Source organism: Megalobrama amblycephala, unplaced genomic scaffold, assembly GCF_018812025.1.
Source record: "Megalobrama amblycephala isolate DHTTF-2021 unplaced genomic scaffold, ASM1881202v1 scaffold201, whole genome shotgun sequence".
NCBI classification, from domain to species: Eukaryota; Metazoa; Chordata; class Actinopteri; order Cypriniformes; family Xenocyprididae; genus Megalobrama; species Megalobrama amblycephala.
In genome coordinates this window covers 572,773-594,172 of record NW_025953337.1, presented here as the reverse complement: position 1 = coordinate 594,172, position 21,400 = coordinate 572,773, and the positions used below count along the sequence as shown (strand labels likewise).

The 21,400-nt window shown below is 45.0% G+C and overlaps 1 protein-coding gene and 1 long non-coding RNA gene across 7 annotated transcripts in view; both read right to left on the bottom strand.

Moving 5' to 3' along the window:
• Positions 1-21,400, bottom strand: part of arhgap23b (Rho GTPase activating protein 23b) — a 321,640-nt gene that overhangs the window by 126,369 nt on the left and 173,871 nt on the right. For all 6 annotated transcript variants that reach the window (XM_048179467.1, XM_048179469.1, XM_048179470.1 and 3 more), the window contains exon 3: positions 922-946. In XM_048179467.1, the coding sequence (XP_048035424.1) occupies positions 922-946 (25 nt within the window). The remainder of the gene's footprint in view (positions 1-921; positions 947-21,400) is intronic.
• LOC125260942 lies at positions 2,531-7,592 on the bottom strand. Its single transcript, XR_007183174.1, has 2 exons — positions 3,991-7,592; positions 2,531-3,755 (listed from the first exon to the last, which is right to left on the bottom strand). It is a non-coding gene; the product is annotated as an uncharacterized LOC125260942 (long non-coding RNA).

Below are 21,400 nucleotides of genomic sequence, written 5' to 3'. Positions count from 1 at the left end.
TCTTTGCTCTTGCATACACATAACACATTATCAATACATTGACATTTTTCAAATCCGTTAAAGGATTGTTACGCTGCAATAATTAGGTCGGACGGAACCGAGAACATTTCCTATAACACTAGATATACCTGTACATCAGAATAAGAATGGCATCTACGCTAATATCAGTCTCTTTGCTTATCCTGAGGTTTGCCGGGTGCTGGATCCAGGCCGTATCCAGATCAGATGGAGAACCTGTGTCTGGACCTGACTACAACGTAGCCCAGGAGACAATGGGCCTACAGATCCAGTTCTGGCTGCATCTATAATTCAGATTTTTAATCTCCGTATCCGCTTACATATATTTATATATAATCTATTTTTAATCTCTATAATAAAAATGTATAATTCAGATTTTGATCTCCATATCCATTTACATATATTATATATATTATATATATCTTCCAAGGGGTTTTTTCCCTCCTAGGACTTTTTTCCCAGTGTTAGCACGCTGGGTTTTTCTCCTAGGGGTTTTTTTCCACCCCTGGGAGTCAGCCGACATTGGCTTAATGTAGCACCATCTTGTATATGTTACATACTACCACGCTTGCTTGTACAGCTTATTTATACTTACTTCTCTTTTTTCTGTGCTTCTAACATGTAAAGCTGCTTTGAAACAATTACCATTGTAAATTTATAAATAAATTTGACTTGACTTGACTAGATCGGTATAAGTGATCGTATCGGCAGATACTGCTTCCTGTGATCGATGATCGGCTCCAAAAATCCTAATCGGAGCACCTTTAAGTAAGGTGAACATTTTGTTGAGTTATGGTGAGTTATATGAAGTGGTGTAGGGTGATCCGCCTCCTAACTTTAAATTCTTTGGGATCACAACACTAAATATTATTATATTATATTTCAAGGTTTAAATCCACTTACCTTTGCCATTGCCATTCTCCTCGTTCTGGAAAAAAGGAAATGTCTAAGGTCAGTTGAATTGCTGAAGCCTGTATTGTAACATCCTTCACAGTCCCCAGAAGTTGCAGCTGGTTGGTAACAGTTTAGCAGCTGCTTTCTTATTTAAGGTAACGTATAGAACTTAGAACTTAACAGTAGCACACATATCAAATGTGTTTTGCTATGTAGTTGTCAAGGCTTTCTGCTTGGTTCCTATTGCTTACTGGCCCATATTGAAAAAATAAAAAGAGCATCTATATAAAATTCTGGATCCTAGCTTTGGCTCGGGTCACTCTTTTAATGTAAATCAAAGGGATTTTTGTCAATTTTATAATAAAATTATAAGTATGATGGATCAAAGAAGCAACAGTACACTTTGCCTCAACAAGCAGCATTCATACTTGTAGCACAAACGGTGCGGGAGTTACTTGCTGAAGTAAACACTTAAGGTTAGTTATGCACTTATACAAACTTATGCACAATACACTAGCAATTGCTAGTATTAGCAAGCACCATTAGTTATGCTATTTTTGTGAATATTATACAATTCAATATATTTTATGAAACTTATGGTTGCACGCAAACTTGACGAGGTGGAAACAGGGGTTTTCAATCACTCAATCACTCAAACACACACCCACTGCAAGTACAGAGTGCTGAGTATGCGTGTAGCTAGCCATGCACATGCTTAGGGGCTTTGCTGACACAACTCATTCCTAACACATGCAGACAAAAGTAAAGGGCTTTACAGCCCAATAGACCTAATTGCCTTGAAGATCTCCCATTCATTATATGTGCAGACTTCTAAATGACAGTGGATTTTAGAAATCACCTTTGTAATATGGAATGTTTGATGTTAGATTAGTAATCTGTATATTTTAATATTGTATATGTTTAATATTGTATTTTTTGTTTGTTTGTTTTAAATCTTGTTTATTTTGAATTGTGGTTAATTAGTATTGACATTTTATTGTAACAGCAACATAATTCAGTTCTTCAACGTTGATAAACATCTTTAAGAACCTGCAATAATTCTGAAAATAAACGATAATTGAGAGGTGGGAGAAGGCTCTGGGGAACAGGGGTCTCTGTTCTGTGGTCTCAAATAGCTTTTGGGCAAATTGTTGTACCATGTGACCTGCATACTAATCACATATTATCATGCTATGATAAAGCTGCAAATCACAACATATCTAATGTTTTAGGATAATTACACTGTAGAAAAAATGCGTTAAGAAGTATACTTGTCTTGTTTACCTTGAAAATATCTAAGCACCCTTAAAGCAAAATACATTTACTTCAGAAGTAAAACTGAATTCCACTGGCAAATTTTCTTTTTTTTTTTTTTTTTTTACACAAATTTATCAATCTGTTGGGTCAGAGTTCAGCTGGAACTCGACTTGTGTACGGCCGTTACCGGAATGAGTTAACATGCTATTTTCCTCTGTGAAACTGTGTATTGTGGATATGTGTCAGCATTTTGTTTATTAATTTATTTAGTTATTTTTGTTTTGCCGGTGGAAGAGTTGATTATTTTTAATAACGTTTTGCACTCACTTGTATATACTGTGCACCTCTATATAAATAAAACTAGAGATGTTCCGATACCCCTTTTCCATTCCCGATACCGATTCCGATACCTGAGCTCAGGGTATCGGCCGATACCGAGTACTGATCCGATACCTGGGTGTGTATCTGTATATACAGCTGTATATACTACTAGCCCTGTATGAAATGATAGAATTATTTTATGGTATGCTTCAGACTTATCCCTAAATAAAACAAGAACAAATACATACAGTGAACTAGAGTATTTTTATTATCTGACATACATTTGTCATTTTGTCAGTTATAGTATTTATTTATTTTAAGTGAAAAAGAAATTCAAATGCAGCCACAAATCTAACACTGTAAGCTGAAAAAGGTATTTTAGTTTTACAATATAACTGTATAAAAACAGTGCAATAAATAAATCTAGGAATTATATAAGAAAATAATCTCTTTAAAACTTAGTCCAGAACAATTTTGTTAAATAAAAGGCATTTCAGTTTTTAAATACAAAAGCACAAAAAAAATGTGCAACAGTCCTTCAACTAGTCTTTCAAAAACACTAAGTGCAGCCACAATGTAGTGAAGTAAGAAACTTAATAGAAATAAACCTCAACTGAACAAGTTAAGATTCAACAAGAGCAGTATTAAATCCAGAATGAAATACATATTTCAAGTAACTTAAACTAGGTTACACACTGGTGTGGGAACTTAGTATTGCTCACAATTTCAATAACAATGGCAAGTTTTTCTTCAGGAAAATGAGCATTTCTGCTCTCTCTCCTCCTAGTCTGTTTCTCTTTGCATCCACAATGTTAGATGCTGTGCTGAAAAGTCTCTCACTATCCACACTGGTACCAAGGGCGCAGAGAAACTTTGCAGCAGTGGCAGCCAGAGTGGGAAATCGAACTTGTTTGACTGCCCAGTACTGGAATGGGCTGTCTGAGCGTGAGATAGTTTGCTCCATCACATATGTCTGAAGTTGCACATGTGTGCTTGTAGTACCTGCGCCATGTTCCTCATCATACTCCTGCAGGAATTCCTCAAACAGGCCCTTCAAGCTACTCTCTCTGCTGTTGCTGTTGCTGTTGCTGCTGCTGCTGCTGCCGCCGCCCACCTACACTTCCATTCCTGGAGTTTTCTTGGGGTTTTCTGCAATTTTCTCTGCTACAGTTGTGGTGGTCATTGTCAGTGACTTCTCAATCTTCTCTATCTCTACTGTCAGAGCATCCTTTGCATGCTTGATGTTGTCTGCACTTGAGAAGTATCTGAAAGAAACAATAATGAAAAACAATAAATAAATGTAACAAATAACCTCCAAAGTAGCCTTTGGTGTGGTCACAGACTTAATATATCAGTAATTATTAAATTAAGTGCAAAAAGTTTTTAAAAATAGCGTTTATACAGTACCATTTTAAAATAATATAACAAGTGAACTAATATACTCCATATGGCAGTGACAATAATAAATATGGACATGAAGAAAAATTTTAATAGACATACCTGTCCTTGAAACGTGGAACCAAGAGAGTTGCAACTGCATACAAGGGCTCTTCCTCGATGGTTGCAAATCGTTTCCTGATGGCCTCAAGAAGGGTAGTTTTCATTGTTTTTATACCGGTGTCCTCCTGGCTCTCCCGAGCAAGTAGCCATTTTAGAACTGTAACTGAGGGGATGACTTCTGCTACAGACAAGGTGGAGGAGCTAATCTGTTTGGTCAGTTCCTCAAATGGTGCCAAAACAGTGACAGTTTTTTTCCAGCAAAGCCCACTGGTTGGCTGTTAATGTGGCTGGCAGGTCGTGATCATCTCTGTATGCTGAAATCGTCCGCTTCTGCTCAAGTAAACTCTCTACCATATAAAAAGTACTATTCCACCTTGTCACCATGTCTTGGTGCAAACATTTGGTGGGCATTTTTAGATCCCTCTAAATATCATCCAGGCGCGTTGTGGCCAATGGCGAGTGTCTGAAATGGCCAACTATCTTCCTAGAGTTCGCCAGCGCATCACTCACACTTCTCTGTGATAGTAGGCCTTCGTGTACCACCAGTTGGAGAGAGTGTGCAAAGCACCCCAAACTCGACACACCCATCTCGTCCATGGCTTTTTTCATGTTGCTTGCGTTATCGCGCAAAATAACATGAACACGGGACTTAGAGATATTCCACTTCACAAGCATCCCCTCAGTTGATTCAGCTATGGATGTGCTGGTGTGTGACCCACGAAACTCGTTAGCTTGCAGCACTGCACTTTGAAGTGTAAAAGATGACGGTGTCACTGTGTCCATCCAGTGTGCTGTCAAACTTAGTAAAGACAGCGGGGTCGCATCGCAGTTCCAAATGTCTGTAGTAAAGCTGATTGTTTGCACATCTTTTAGTTTACATAAAATGTGTTCACGCACTGTCTCATATAGCTTAGGGAGCGCTGTTTCAGAGATGTATTTGAGACCAGGCAAACTGTACTGGGGCTCCAAATGTTCAAATAAGTGGCGAAATCCCACGTTTTCGACGACTGACAGGGGCTGGTCATCCAGAACAATAAACTCAACAATTTTGTCGGTTATCATTATCGCTCGTTGGCTGTCTTTTGAAAACTTTTCTCTCTGTTTGAATGAAGCTTCCAAAGATTGTTGATTCTGGCACACCTCATCCTTCTCCATCCTACCCAGATAGCATGTAGTAATCGGCCTGAGCTCGGCTGCCCCGCGGCGCCTGCGGCTCAGAATCGGCATCGGCGCGTGTTAACCGGGCCGATTGTGGCCCGCAGCTCGCTCTGGGACATGTATATTTGTTACGGCTGTAAATCACTGGGCCGATTCCTGTTCACTGTAACTGGCCGAACTCTGGCTATAGAGATCTGTGCCACTTCTGGCAATGACTCGGCTTATGTTCACTCACATTTGGTTACATAAGCAATAATTAAAATAGTCTTAAAATTGACTTCGTTTCCTGGTAGTATCTGATATGAATTAACTAACGTTACACGTTTAATGTAGCGAATTTGTCAATAACAACACATCTGCGGTAAAACCTAATACAATAAAAGTGCCATAAAAGATCAGAACATTCTCTAATATGTATAATATAAAATCTATTTATAAGTAATGTAGCAATTCATTATTTTATAAATTTTTATACGTATTTTAAACGCTTACGTTTTTTAAATCACAGCTTTTGTTGCTACTAGTTGCTTCTTCACTCAGCATGTTAAGACGCACAGGAATTGCTAGTATCAGTGAATGTAACGGTCTACTTTTAGTCTACAGAGTGAAACTTACAGTTGGACCCTCTATGCTTATTTCAGGAGGCATTGGGAGAGCCAGACATCACTGATTCTGTCATTGTGGTCAATCAAATGAAAGCACAAGTCCTTCAAGCACTGCAGCTGTGATCTAAAGTTTTATAATAAAAGACTAATCTTCAAAAAAAACTTCAATTGTACAGCTGGAGGTTTATTTTATGGTTTTATGGTTTTAGGTTTTGTTGTTGTTTATTGTCTTTTGAGTTAGTTTTTTTTATGTAATGTCCTGCAGAGGTGCCTGATCCTGTTCCTGGAGATCTTCCTGCCTGCAGAGTTCAGCTAAGTTATTCAGCTCATTATTTTGCTAAGTACAACAGCAAAACTTTTTCCATTTACCAATGTATTTAAAACATTAAGTTTGTCTATACTTATTCAATTTTACACTCTGTGTATAAGTGTATAATTTTTCGAAATGTGGTAAATATTTACAATACTTGTATAACAACTGCTGTTATTTGATGTAATATAGTTTTGTAATTGTTTTGTAAATAAAATGTTTTCATGCCAACCAGATCAAGTGAGTTCTTTTCAATGTACATATAATTGCTTTTCATAATAATGTGATGTTTGTATAGATTTAAGTAATGTTGTTTATGTATTATAATTTTCAATATTAAAATGTAAGTAAACGTTTTGGCTGGGTATCAAATTTAAATGAAAAATGAATGAACAGTATGGTAGATATATAAACGGGGCTGGGCCGTTTCTGGCGCGCTGTGCGCATTTGCGATGGCCCGATACCGGCAGCGTCGGCATGGTAACGGCTGCCGCATCTGGCCCGATTGACTCGGGCTGGAATCGGGCAGTGAGTACACCAGGCAACCGGCCCGATCGCTGCAGATGGAAGCGGGCCGAGTGGTAAGCGGGCAGGCGAGAATCTAACCAGAACTGTCCCGATTGTATTTTGCTATCTGGGTAGCCTTTATGTAACCATCGTGTTGTGCAGGATGACGCGTCTTCAAATGCTTTATTAAGTTAGTTGTGTTAAAGTTGCCAATAGTTGTGCCACCCCTTGAAATTGCAGCATTGCATATGAGACATGTCGCCGTTTTACTGGCTGGTTGGTCCAGTCTGAAATACTGCCAAACAGTGGACATACTGCTAGCACATTTTCATTTCTTCTTCGCTGCTCTAAACAGTGGTTGCTTGTGGCAACACAGCACAGCTTCCTATGTTTGCATTCTGAGCCGCAAAGAAGAATTGATTTCTGATTTGCTGCGTTAAGCAAAGATAGCGGGCACAACTATGTATTGTTTAAGAAAATGGTATCGGATCGGTACATGAGTTTAATTACTCGCCGATACTGATGCCAGCATTTTTTGTGGTATCGGTGGTATTTCCAATACTAGTATCGGAATCAGAACAACCCTAAATAAAACACCATAAATAACCCTAAATAAAACACCATTTTTTGCACCATAGTGCTTTGCGAGTTGGGCCATCATTTTTATTTTTCCATCTTGGACCATAACATGTCCAGGGAGTGGGCCGTCAAAACCCACTTCCCCACAATGAAGAACAAATTCGAAACAACCAAATTCAATATTCTATAAAATTCAAAACACAGAAATTCAGATCGTACTGAAGGTAAGTCAGAGGTCCAGCTTCCGGGTTCCACAGGGAAGAGTAAAGGATCTCGGAAAAGACGAATGTCGCATTATGGCCAATTACAGAGCAGCAATGATCCACTAAATAAATAAAAAAATAATAAATAAAAACTTAAAAAAGCAGTGAGCCATTGAACCAATGAACCATTTTAAGACTGCGCAAGGTAAAATGATTCTGCTTCATCTGTGGAGTTGTCAGATCAGCCAGGCTCTACTGGCTACTTCTCTATCTCTGCTGACATCAAGCAGTCCATCTGGTCCCATCAGGATAATGTCAGGTTTTTATGTAGACTATATTTTTTTAGGATAATGTAATACCATTTGTATGTGGGATGACCACAGGCCCAGACCGGCCATCAAAAATTCTGAGAGAAATCCCGCTGGTCTAGCGACTGATTTGGTCCGCTGCCCAGCTCACTTTTTATTTATTTAACCTATTTACGATATTTATTGATTTTATTATTGCTATTATTATAACTTTCATGATGTGCACAAGTGATTTTTGAATTTGGCATTCAATTTATGCTATCATCTCTGACGAACGACTTCTGCACACAAAAGAAAAACTGTAGGCTACATGAAGACGCAGTGGAATGGGTGGCATTTCTTGATGGATCTTCGCTCTAAAGATGTGCGTCTCTGTGTCAGATAAATTACATTTTAGACAATTAAAGTTGCAAGCAGCGATGAAAGGGACCTCGCACCCAGGCTCACCGCCACCCGTTGGCCTCAGGAAACCAGTGAACAGTGGGCGACATGCATTTAAGCGAGTAAATACAGGAGAATTATGGCAAAGTCATTTCAAAGTGCCAGACTTTGTTAGCATGATTTAGAATGTTTCTAGCATGTTTAGTACTCAATTGCATATTTTAATATGTTGCTACTAGTGCATCACATTGTTAAAAACGACACTTCCTGTTGCCAGTAGGTGACGCTATTACTATAACTGAATATTGTCATGTAGATGTGTTCAGGGAAGGACTCTTGTCAAACTTGTTAAGTTTGGGGTAGATTGAACATTGCATGCCTGAGCTACAGCAACTTCCTCTTTCACTGTATTATTAGCACTTAGCTAAGTGTTTTGCTAACATTTTTCTAGCATGTTGCTAGCCTGTTTAGCACTTGCTGGCACATTTTAATATGCTGTTAGGAGTCCATAACAGTGTTAAACATGTCACTTCCTGTTGTCAGCAGGTGGCACTATGACTATAACTGAATATGGGCATGGACATGTGTTTGGGACAGGACTTTTCTCAAGTGTGTGAAGTTTGGGGCAGATCGGACATTGCCTGCCTTAGTTACAGCAACTTCCTGTTTCATGGCGAAACATCAAACTTTGTCAGGCCGCCACGGACAGGCCCTTTGACGAAAACTCAAGATCTTCGCAATTTAGCATTGCACAAACCTTTTGATTACACAAACCAAATTTGAAGATGATCGGATTAAAACTGTAGGAGGAGTTTGTTAAAGTACGAGGCCTGAAAATGGCAAAAACTGCACAAAAATCACACAGGAAATTCAAAATAGCTGACTTCCTGTTTTGTTTGGGGGTTAGCTTTTTTGTAGGTAATGGGACGGAATTTCATACACGTACGTTGAACGTAGCCCGAAGCGCACACCGTTGAAGTTTTATAGGTGGCGCTATCGAGCCATTTCTGAAACCTATATCAGATGTCAATTTTCGCCAGTCCTGACACATGTGCAAAGTTTTATGAGTTTTCGAGCATGTTTAGGCCCTCAAAAATGCGATAATGTTTGGAAAAGAATAATAAATATAGCTGCGAGCAGCAATGATGGGCCCAAGCCCAGTGGCACCACCACCCCGGTGGCTTCAGGGCAACTGTGCACAGCAGGCAATAGGCAAATTAAGTTAAAACGGTTAAACATCGAAGGACTATGTCAAATTCACTCTACATTTACTGCACTATAGGGTGGCGCTATTGAGCCCCTCCTCCCTGCCTGTTTCTAAGGCTTTGCCCATGTCTACTGGCTAACAATCCTGATGTGTGTGTGGAGTTTCAAACAATTTGAAGCATGCTAAGAGTCTCGAAAGCATCCAAAACAAATATTGAAGTTTGATGCGTTGCCAAGGTAAAAGAAGCAAATCGGGTAAAAATAAGAGGGTGATCTCAAAGCATGCTGAAAGTAACATTTCCAGCAGCCAGTTGGTAGCGCTATAACTTTGATTCACAATAGTCACATCCATGTGATCAGCCTTGTACAAGACACAGCCAAAGTTTCATCAAAATCAATTAATGTATGCAGAAGTTATAACACTTTGTTTCCCTTTTCTTGCTATAAATTCATTGCACGGCCAAACCGTTTGAGATATCCAACATCTGTTTGCAATTAAATAACTTCAATGTGTTAGCACCAAGTTAAAAAAGTTTGGTGTAAATTGTATAAACCCTGTAGTAGTAGTAGTATAAAATGCTTTTTCAAAAAATTAACATTCAAACCAAAATAGCTGACTTTCTGTTGGTTGGAGCTAATGAATGTAAATTAGAAAATTGTCCGGCTTGATGAGAACAATATGTGTACCGATTTTGGTGACTGTAGGAAAAACTAACCCCCCCAATTTTGTCAAATGGTGGCGCTACTGAGCCCCTCCACCACGCCCATTTCTATGGCTTTATCCATATCTACTGGTTGACAATATTGATGTGTGTGTCGAGTTTCATGCAATTTGAAGCACGTTAAGAGCCTCAAAAACACTCAAGAATATGATTAAAGTTTGACGTGTTGCCATGGCAACAGTATTTAAAATATCAAAAATCCTGTCACAGATCTACATCTGCTGTGTATTGACATTACACTGATGAAGTTTGAAGCAAATCAGGTAAAAATAACAGAGTGAACTCAATGCATTTTGAAAGTGACACACTTCTTGCTGCCAGTTGGTGGCGCTATAACTTTGATTCACAATAGTCACATCCATTTGATCAGACTCCTATAACAAACACACAGCTGAAGTTTCATAAACATCAATCAATGTATGCAGACATTATAACACATTTCCTGTTTCCCTTTTCTCGCCATAAATTCGTTGCCTCGCCACGGCCAAACCGTTCGAGATATCAAAAATCCGCTGGCAATTTAGCATCATCAATGTCTTGACTTCATGCTGACCGAGTTTGGTGGTGATCGGATTAATCACCTAGGAGAAGTATATCAAATTCCAGAGCATGCGTTTTTCAAACAACCCGTAATAGCCATCTTCCTGTTGGGGTGGAGTAGAACTTAGAGCATGAAAGTTGTTCGGCCCGATGAGGTCTATATCTGTACCGAGATACTAATACATGCAAGTGTGTTTAATATATGGACCAAGTTTTCAGACTTTTTTCAAGGGGGGCGCTGTCGGGTACCACGCCCGGGTACCAGCTTCTGCCTGGCCCTGATGGCCGCGGATTCCAATGTGTGCCAATTTTCAAGAGTTTTTGAGCATGTTAAGGCCCCCAAAAAGCCCCGGAAGACAGGAAAAAAATAAAAATAAATATAGCTGCAAGCAGCAATTACGGGGCCATGCACAAAAACGGCACAAGAAGCCAGCCAACATGGCTGGGAGCATCAGACCAACAGCCCATAGAACCGTATGGTAAAAAGTTTTGAAATTTGGCACACAGTTAGAGGACAGTCTGAACTGTGTCAATAGCAAATTTGGAGTCTCTAACTCAATCCCTCTAGTGCCACCAGCTGTCCAAAGATGCGCTCATGTTCATGCTAATAACTTTTGAACAAAAAGGCCTAGAAACAAAATTCCTTTTTCCTCTGATTCCTTGCAAGATTAATCGATTGCACCCTATGACGTCATTTTCCGTCATGAAAATTTTTCCGCCATTTTGAATTTTCTGAAAAACCGACTTTTTCGAACTCCTCCTAGGCCGTTACTCCAATTTTCAAGAAAATTGAACCAGATCATCTTCAGACCATGCCGACAAAAAGTTTTGGAATTCAAGTTGATTCCTCAAACCGTTTTCGAAAAACATGCGAACAAATTATACGTAGTGCTTGCGAAAATAGAAGTAAGGCTGTATCTCCGCAACACTTTATCGTATTCAGACCCAACTTGGTACATGTCATCACAAGCATGACCTGAGGCATCATGCAGTGTTTCGGCACAGCGCCACCTACTGGAGTGGAGATATGAAAAATGGCTATTTTTGCTTATAACTTCTGATGGATTTGACCAAAAATCATAAATCTGGTCTCGTTAGATTCGAGGCATCATGTTGAGTCGAATGATATCCAATTTTCCCATATCGGCCATTTTGGCCGTCAGCTATTTTGAATTTTGTGCTAAAACGAAGTATTTTACGAACGCATTAACATATCTTTACGAAACTCGGTATGCGTCATCAGCACAATGCCCTGAAGGTGCCTGAGAAGTTTCGGACCAGCGCCACCTTGTGGTCAAAAGTTATAACAAAATTTACAAAAATGCTAATAACTTTTGACTATTTTAATTCATTGTAATGTAACTGGACTCTGTAGATTTCTTGGGTCATGCCGAGAACACAGATATCAAATTTGCCATAGTCGGCTGAACTTTCTGTCCGCCATATTGTTTTTCTTTAAAAACCTACTTTTTCGAACTCCTCCTAGACCGTTGCTCCAATTTTCACCAAAATCAAATCGTATCATCTTCAGACCATGCCGACAAAATGTTATGGATTTCAAGTTGATACGTCAAACAGTTTTCGTATACCGGAGCAACAAATTTGAGGCATGATGCGAAAACGACTCTTGAAGCTGTATCTCTGCAATGCTTTGATATATTGACACCAAGCTTTGCAAGTGTCATTGTCACCTCACTCTGACCATAGGACATTAATTTGGTCACAGCGCCATCTATTGGTCAAAAGTTATGAACCAGTAAATTCTCATTTTTGATCATTTTTCAGCTCTTTTGCCTAAAATGATCTTAATAGGTCTTTAATTGCTCACTGTCGGCATGGTCTGAAGATGATATGGTTCGATTTTGGTGAAAATTGGAGCAACGGTCTAGGAGGAGTTCGAAAAAGTAGGTTTTCAAAGAAAAACGATATGGCGGACAGGAAGTTCAGTTGACTATGGCAAATATGATATCTATGTTCTCAGCATGACCCAAGGAATCTACAGAGACCAGTTTCAATCGGTTAATATAGTCAAAAGTTATTAGTGTTTTTGTAAATTTTGTTATAACTTTTGACCACAAGGTGGCGCAGTGCCCAAACTTCTCAGGCTCCTTCAGGGCATTATCCTGATGACCCATACCGAGTTTCGTAACGATACGCTAATGCGTTCATAAAATACAGCATTTTAGCACAAAATTCAAAATGGCCGACGGCTAAAATGGCCGATATGGGAAAATTGGATATCATTCGGCTCGGCATGATTCCCCAAATCCATGATTTTTGGACAAACCTATCAGAAGTTATAAGCAAAAATATCAATTTTTCATATCTCCGAACCAGTAGGTGGCGCTGTGCCGAAACACTGCATGATGCCTTAGGTCATGCTTGTGATGACATGTACCAAGTTTGGTCTGAATACGATAAAGTGTTGCAGAGATACAGCCTTACTTCTATTTTCGCAAGCACTACGTACAATTCGTTCACATGTTTTTCACATGTTCTTGACCCAAGGAATCAGAGGAAAAAAGAATTTTGTTTCTAACCCTTACGGTTCAACAGTTATTAACATAAACATGAGCGCAAGTTTGGACAGCTGGTGGCGCTAGAGGGATTGAGTTAAAGACTCCAAATTTGCTATGGAAATAGTTCAGACTGTCCTCTAACTGTGTGCCAAATTTCACAACTTCTTACCATACGGTTCTATGGGCTGCCATAGACTCAATAGCGGAAGAAGAAGAAGAATTAAAAAAAAAAAAAAAGAACGCCAACGGATACAATAGGTGCCTTCGCACCTTCGGTGCTTGGCCCCTAATAATAATAATATAATCATAAACGGAAGAAATCCAATAGGGTCCTCGCACCTTGGTGCTCGGGCCCTAATAATAAACGGAGGAAATCCAATAGGGTCCTCACACTTTGGTGCTTGGGCCCTAATTATATTCCTTCTCTGTCCATGCAATATATGCACATATTGAATGAGTAACGGTTTTCTAGCATAATTAGGCCTACTTGAACTTCGCTAATATAGGCCTATGGTTTAACCTATTTCAGAGGCGGTAAAAATTAGAATTTAAAATGGACTGAGTAAAGCTCTCTACAAACTTGATTGTAATCTCTACTCATAATTGTGTATCCTCATTATGGCCTATTTTTTTATAATGTTAAAAAAAAAAAAATGTTATTTGGGCTATTTTATTTGCTAGCCTATAACGCGAGTTAAAATATAGCTTAGCCAAGCCTATAAAATTTTAGTAGGCTAATAGGCTATAAAAAATGTATAAAGGCTAAAAATGTAAAATAAAGCACAAACTATTGTGGCATTCATTATAAACAACATGTAGCCTAATCATAAAGCCAAAACAAATTTATTAAAAAAATATAGCTGCAAGCAGCAATGCGGGGCCAAGCCCTGAAGGCATTGCAAGCAGAGCAGCACAGCAAGCAGAGCAGCATTTAAAGCAGAGCAGCACAGCAAGCAGAGCAGCATTTAAAGCAGAGCAACAGTGCAAACAGAACAGCACAGCAAGCAGAGCAACACTGCAAACAGAACAGCACAGCAAGCAGAGCAGCACTGAAGAATAACTAAATTAATTTATAAATGAATGAATAAATGTGATAGCTTCAGATTAGACCAGTTTTAGGCACAATGCCTAGAACAGACACAAGTTCTGCATCTTTTCCTGCCACAGTACCTCATGTGGTCTGGGCATGTGTCACACTGAGTTTCGATCCCACGACGCAAAGTATTCGGGATCCGTGGTGTAACACATTGAGCTAATCAGCCATGCATGTTCATCAGAGGTTTCAGTGTGAGAAAGAGTTCACAAAAAAGCTTCATAGCATGTTAACTATATTAGTATGCAAAGTTACTAAATGCCAACTAAGTTTTAGTTAACCTGATGACTGAAGACCACATTAGAAAGAATGGCAATTGTTTAGCATGCTAAGCAATTACTGTGCTAAGCTAACTAGCATAAGACAACAAACACAAGCAAGGTCACATTCAGAGATGTATATCTTGGGAACAGTAGTGAATATCAAAAATCTGTTCAGTCATTTCTATGCGGCTCGGTCCAAAGATCATCTGAGCCGATTTTGGACAATATTGGACAAAATTTGTGGGAAGAGTAGCAAAAAAACGTCTCGGTTACATATGTAACCCTCGTTCCCTGAAGGAGGGAACGGAGACGTACGTCAGTAGTGACCGACGAATTGGGATATCGCTTAGAGAGCCCTATCAGCTTCGTGTGAACTAAAACAAGCCAATGGAATTGGAGTGCGATATTTGCATAATGCGCACCGCCCCCGACAGGTGTATATAAATAGGAAGCGGATGCAATCGCACTCTGTTTTTCGCTGAGGAGACAACTGGTGTCCGCACTACAGCGAGGGTACAGAAACTGTGGCGACGGGACGTACGTCTCCATTCCCTCCTTCAGGGAACGAGGGTTACATACGTAACCGAGACGTTCCCTTTCAGTCGGTCACGTTCGACGTACGTCAGTAGTGACCGACGAATTGGGATCCCAACTAAAACGCCACAGTTACGAAACCCCTTCCAGTGCTCAACGCGAGCTCTAACCGCCCATAGCCTTTTTAGGGGGCGAGCTCACGCCGAGGAGTTTACTGCTGTTTTACCTGATACCCACTAAGTAAACTAGACTACACTGGGGAAGCGAACCCGTAGGGAACGCTGCGGAGGCCACTACCTACCCAACGGGGGAGGAGTTTACGTGGAGAATACACATATGGACTGGCCCGGGGGGCAGTACGCATATGGAGTCCCTGGGATGGCTCCACCTGGGTAGGGGGAGACTCATCTGACAGGTGACAGCAGAGCTGGCTCTGCTGAGGGAAAGACACGGACTCGGCCCGTAGGGAGTTTTAAACCGTGGATGAATACACATATGGGACCGCTCACGTAGAGGAGTCACGACATATGGGCCCCAGCCAACAGACAGCGTCAGCGACGGATGTAGGCCTGGCATCAGACACTCCGCAATGTCCGAGCCGAAGGGGGAGGCGGAGGAACTCGACAGGGTTCGCCAAGCGGGGAACACGACTGGAGTACAAAGTATGCACGTATCCGGCCAAGGGGCGGGAATGGCATTGCAAGCCGACACTTAGAGCGGGTACAACACGTCTACCGACTAGTGGATGCGAGTACACGTGAAGATACCGGCTCTACACGTAGGCTATAAAACCTAGCGAACGTGTTAGGTGTCGCCCAGCCCGCAGCTCTACAGATATCTGTCAGCGAGGCGCCATGAGCCAACGCCCAGGAAGAGGCCACTCCTCTGGTGGAGTGGGCTCTCAACCCGAGCGGGCAAGGCACGCCCTGGGATTCATACGCCAAGGCGATGGCATCCACTATCCAGTGGGCCATCCTCTGCTTGGAGACAGCCTTTCCCTTCTGCTGGCCTCCGTAACAGACAAAGAGCTGATCTGAGGTCCTGAAGCTTCGCGTTCTGTCCACGTACACACGCAGAGCGCGGACGGGACAGAGCAAAGCTAGGGCTGGGTCTGCCTCCTCCGAGGGCAGCGCTTGCAGGTTCACTACCTGATCTCTGAAGGGAGTGGTAGGAACCTTGGGCACGTATCCAGGCCGGGGTCTCAGGATGACGTGAGAATCACCGGGCCCGAACTCTAGGCACGCTTCGTCGACCGAAAACGCATGCAGGTCCCCTACCCTCTTAAGGGAAGCCAATGCGACCAGAAGGACAGTTTTCAGAGACATTAGTTTCAGGTCGACTGATCGCAAGGGCTCAAAGGGATGACCCCGGAGAGCTGGGAGAACCAGGGTCAGATCCCAAGAGGGTACGGAGGAAGGGCGAGGAGGATTCAGTCTCCTCGCCCCCCTCAGGAACCTGACGACCAGATCGTGTTTCCCCAGGGACTTACCCTCAACTGCGTGGTGATGTGCAGCGATAGCGGCAACATACACCTTCAGGGTGGAGGGAGACAGCCTTCGCTCCAACCCTTCTTGCAGGAAGGAAAGCACAGATCTGACCGAGCATGATCGGGGGTCCTCTCGGCGAGAGGCGCACCATTCGACGAACAGGTTCCACTTCAGCGCGTAGAGGCTCCTAGTGGAAGGAGCTCTAGCGGAAGTGATGGTGTCTACGACCGCTTGCGGGAGATCACTCAGAACCTCCGCATCCCGTCCAGGGACCACACGTGGAGGTTCCACAGATCGGGACGCGGGTGCCACAGGGTGCCCCGTCTCTGAGTCAGGAGGTCCTTCCTCAGAGGAATCGGCCAGGGAGGGGCTGTCGCGAGGAGTATGAGGTCCGAGAACCAGGTCCGAGTGGGCCAGTACGGAGCCACTAACAAGACCTGCTCCCCGTCCTCCCTGACCTTGCACAGGAGTTGTGCGAGAAGGCTCACTGGGGGAAACGCATATTTGCGTAGACCCTGGGGCCAGCTGTGTGCCAGGGCATCCGTGCCGAGCGTGCCGCCGGTCAGGGAATAGAACCACTGGCAGTGGGCAGTTTCTGGGGAGGCAAACAGGTCTACCTGGGCCTCGCCGAAATGCTGCCAAATCAGCTGAACCGCCTGAGGGTGGAGCCGCCACTCGCCCACAAGTGGAGGCTGCCGTGACAGCTCGTCGGCCGCACGGTTGAGCACACCTGGGACATGAGTGGCCCGAAGGGACCTCAGATGCTTCTGACTCCACAACAAGAGATGGCGGGCGAGTTGCGACATGCGACGGGAGCGTAGACCACCTTGATGGTTGATGTACGCAACGGCCGCAGTGCTGTCCGAACGGACCAGTACGTGCTTGTCTGACAGCAGCTCCTTGAAGCGGGCCAGAGCAAGACGTACTGCTAGCAACTCGAGGCAATTGATATGCCAATGCAGCTGAGGCCCCGTCCAAAGACCCGACACTGCATGCCCGTTGTACGTGGCCCCCATCCCGTGGCAGAGGCATCTGTGGAGACCACAGCATGCCTGGACACTTGTTCGAGGGGTACTCCGGCCCGCAGGAACGAAGGTCCGACCACCGGATGAGGGTGCGACGGCAGCTCGGTGTCACGGGGACACGGAGCGTGCCGCGCTGCCACGCCCATCTCGGGACCCGGCCGCGGAGCCAGTGTTGAAGCGGCCTCATATGGAGCAATCCGAGCGGCGTGACCGCGGCTGCAGATGCCATATGCCCCAGGAGCCTCTGAAAATCTTTCAGTGGGGCCGCTGTCCTGCGCTTGAGCGAGCTCAGGCAGTTCAACACCGACTGGACGCGCGCCTCGTTGAGACGTGCAGTCCGTGCGACCGAGTCTAGCTCGAGACCGAGATAAGAGATCCTCTGCCCGGGGGCGAGTTTGCTCTTGTCCCAGTTGACCCGAAGACCCAACCGGCTGAGGTGAGCTAAAACCATGTCCCTGTGTTCGCACAACTGCTCTCGCGAGCTGGCCAGGATCAGCCAGTCGTCGAGATAGTTGAGAATACGAACGCCCTGTTCCTTGAGGGGAACAATGGCCGCCTCCGCAACCTTCGTAAAGACGCGGGGTGACAGGGCCAGCCCGAAGGGTAGGACTTTGTACTGATATGCCCGACCCTCGAACGCAAACCGCAGGAAGGGTCTGTGTCGAGGCAGAATCGAGACATGAAAGTACGCGTCCTTCAGGTCGATTGCTGCAAACCAATCCCGGGGACGGACGCATTCGAAAATGCGCTTCTGCGTGAGCATCTTGAACGGCATCTTGTGGAGATACCGGTTCAGGACGCGCAGATCCAGGATTGGCCGTAGCCCACCGCCCTTTTTCGGTACAATGAAGTAGGGGCTGTAGAACCCCGACTTCATATCGGCTGGAGGGACCGGCTCGATTGCATCCTTCGCCAGTAGGACAGCAATCTCCGCCCGGAGAACAGGTGCACTGTCCAACGACACTTGAGTGAAGTGGACACCCCTGAAAACCGGGGGACGCCGGGCGAACTGAATCGCATAGCCGAGTCTGATAGTGCGAATGAGCCAGCGGGACGGGCTGGGAAGCGTGATCCACGCCTCCAGACTCCGAGCCAGCGGGACCAAAGGCACCACAGACGCACCGGGGGTGGGGCAGCAAGGCAGAGTGGGACCCGACTCGGACGGCATGGGAGCGGCCCGGAGTGTGGTCGGACTCTGCGAGGCAGCAGTGCGTATGGGAGACGGCGCACGGGACGCGGCCTGCACCATCACACTGCCACCTGCTGGCGGAATGGGAGGGGGCTGCGAGCGGCGAGGCGGGGCCTGGCACACTGGCAGACGCACCCTGTTGTGACCTGGAGTTTGAGGAAACTGCTCTTTTTATGAAAAAGTGGGTACCGCTGGACTCCGGGGAGCCAGCGGCGGTAGATGGACAGACATCACAAATTCCCCCCGGCCCTCCTCTGGGGGTGGGAGAGAAGGTGGAAAACTCTCCCAAAGAGCAAGATCCTTCCCCTCCAGGTTGCCCGTCTCAGGGCCGTGACTTCTTTTTTCGTTTGCCACCTGGCTTGGCAGAGACGGGCTGGGCACCGCGTCCGCGACCGGCACCCTGCTGTCTGGCTGGTGTAGACTGCTGCTTTGCCGACTTAGCAGGGGCGGAGGACGACGCAGACGGGCGCCCTCGGCGACGAGCAGGCTGAGGCTGAGCCATGGGCGGCTGGGTGGAGGCAGCAGCGGACCGCCGTGGCATGACATGTTTGATGGCCTCGGCCTGCTTTTGTGCAGCGGAGAACTGTTGGGCGAAGCTCTCCACTGCGTCGCCGAAAAGGCCGACCGGGGACACGGGGGAATTCAGGAACCGCTGTTTGTTGGCTTCCCGCATGTCCGCCAGGGTCAGCCAGAGATGGCGTTGCTGGACTACCAGGGTAGACATCGCGTGACCAACAGCGCGTGCTGTCACCTTCGTCGCCCGGAGGGCAAGGTCAGTGGCAGCGCGCAGCTCCCCAAGCAGTTGTTGGTCAGGCCCTTCCTGGGGCATCTCCGACAGCGCTTTTGCCTGGTAAACCTGCAAAAGGGCCATCGCGTGCAGGGCGGAGGCAGCCTGCCCACAGGAACTGTAAGCCTTCTCAGTCAGACCGGCTGAGAACTTACAGGCCCGGGACGGGAGGCGCGGCTCACCACGCCAGCCAGTGGCCGTTGGACACAGCTGCATCGCAACGGACCGCTCGACTGGCGGGATCCTCGCGTACCCCCTGGCTTCCCCGCCGTCCAGGGAGGAGAAGGCGGACGAGGGACCGCGCCTCGCACGAACACTATACGGTGTTTGCCAAGACCTGGTCACCTCATCGTACACTTCCGGGAAGAATGGCATTGGGGCGGGACGCTGGACCTGACCAGCGCGACCCCCCCCCCCAAGTACCAATCATCCAACCGAGATGGGCCGGGACAGGGTGGAGGGATCCACTCGAGCCCGACACACAAGGCGGCCCGGGAAAGCACAGCCGTCAACTCGGGATCCGACTCGGGCAACGCTACCGTCCCGGAGGGCGGCAGCGCGTCCGGATCTTCCTCCCCCGAGGACTCTGGCTCACCTTCCGATGCAGAGATCGACATCTGCTCCGCCGCAGGCGCACCAAAGGTAACGGCTGGATAGTCCGTAGAGGGCCCAGCGGAAACCAACGGTGGCACGATGGGTTGCGGTGCTGATGAGCACCGCAGGGGAAGCCCTGACCGTAATCCTCAGGTCGCCCTTCCTATACACCGCCGAACCGTCATTCCGACCGGGGCCGGAAAAAACGGTCGAACGGGGCATAGGGGAGGGGACCCCCGCTTCCTGAGACTTCAGGAAGGAGAGCCTAGACCTCAGCACCGCGATAGTCATATTCCCGCAATGGGAACATGAACCATCCACAAAAGCTGCTTCAGCGTGCTGAACGCCCAAACACGAGATGCAGCGATTGTGCCCATCAGCAGGGACCAGGGAACGACCGCACCCAGTAACGCACAGACGAAATGACATACTGTCAGGGTTCGTCTGTAAAGCTCTTTTAGAAGGGGAATGATCAGCTCACTTGTGCTGAAGCACACAGGGAGTGACGCGATGTGCTCAGGTACACCACTCCCTGAACACACCGAGGAACCGGCCCAAATCGCAACACACACACACACTTTTAGAGTGTTGCTGTAAAAACAGCAGTTGAGAGCTTATAGCTCGGCTCCTCGGAACTCGCGACCTCGCTGGAGTGCCTTCACTGCCAACACAAACAGCTCGCTGTTAATCCTCTTCTGAGGCAGTTTTAGTTTTTACTTTTGAAGAAAGTCTTCTGAAGCAGGACACCAGTGTATGGCTCCGAAGCGAAAGACAGAGTGCGATTGCATCCGCTTCCTATTTATATACACCTGTCGGGGGCGGTGCGCATTATGCAAATATCGCACGCCAATTCCATTGGCTTGTTTTAGTTCACACGAAGCTGATAGGGCTCTCTAAGCGATATCCCAATTCGTCGGTCACTACTGACGTACGTCGAACGTGACCGACTGAAAGGGAACTGTTTTTCATTTATTTCAATATGGCGGACAGGTACATTTAGGGAAAATGACAAATGACACATCGTCAGAATTGGCATAAACCAGGGAATAAAATGCCATAAAGCATACAAATTTTGGACAATGTTTTCAAAAGTTATAAGCGTTTTTGCAAAATTCATTATATATCTGTAACACTAGGTGGCACTGATTTCAAACTTCTCACGTACCTTCAGGATATTCTGATGATGATATGTACCAATTTTTGTGAAGATATGTCAAATTGTTTAAAAGATATTGCAATTTATGACAAAATTAAAAATGGCGGACAGATGATTTATCCGATGTTGACAAATTCAATATCCTCTGATTCGGCACGACCCAAGGAATCCATAGACACCATAGATCATAATTTTCTGACAAACTGTTCAAAAGTTATTGGCCAAAATAGCCATTTTCCAGATC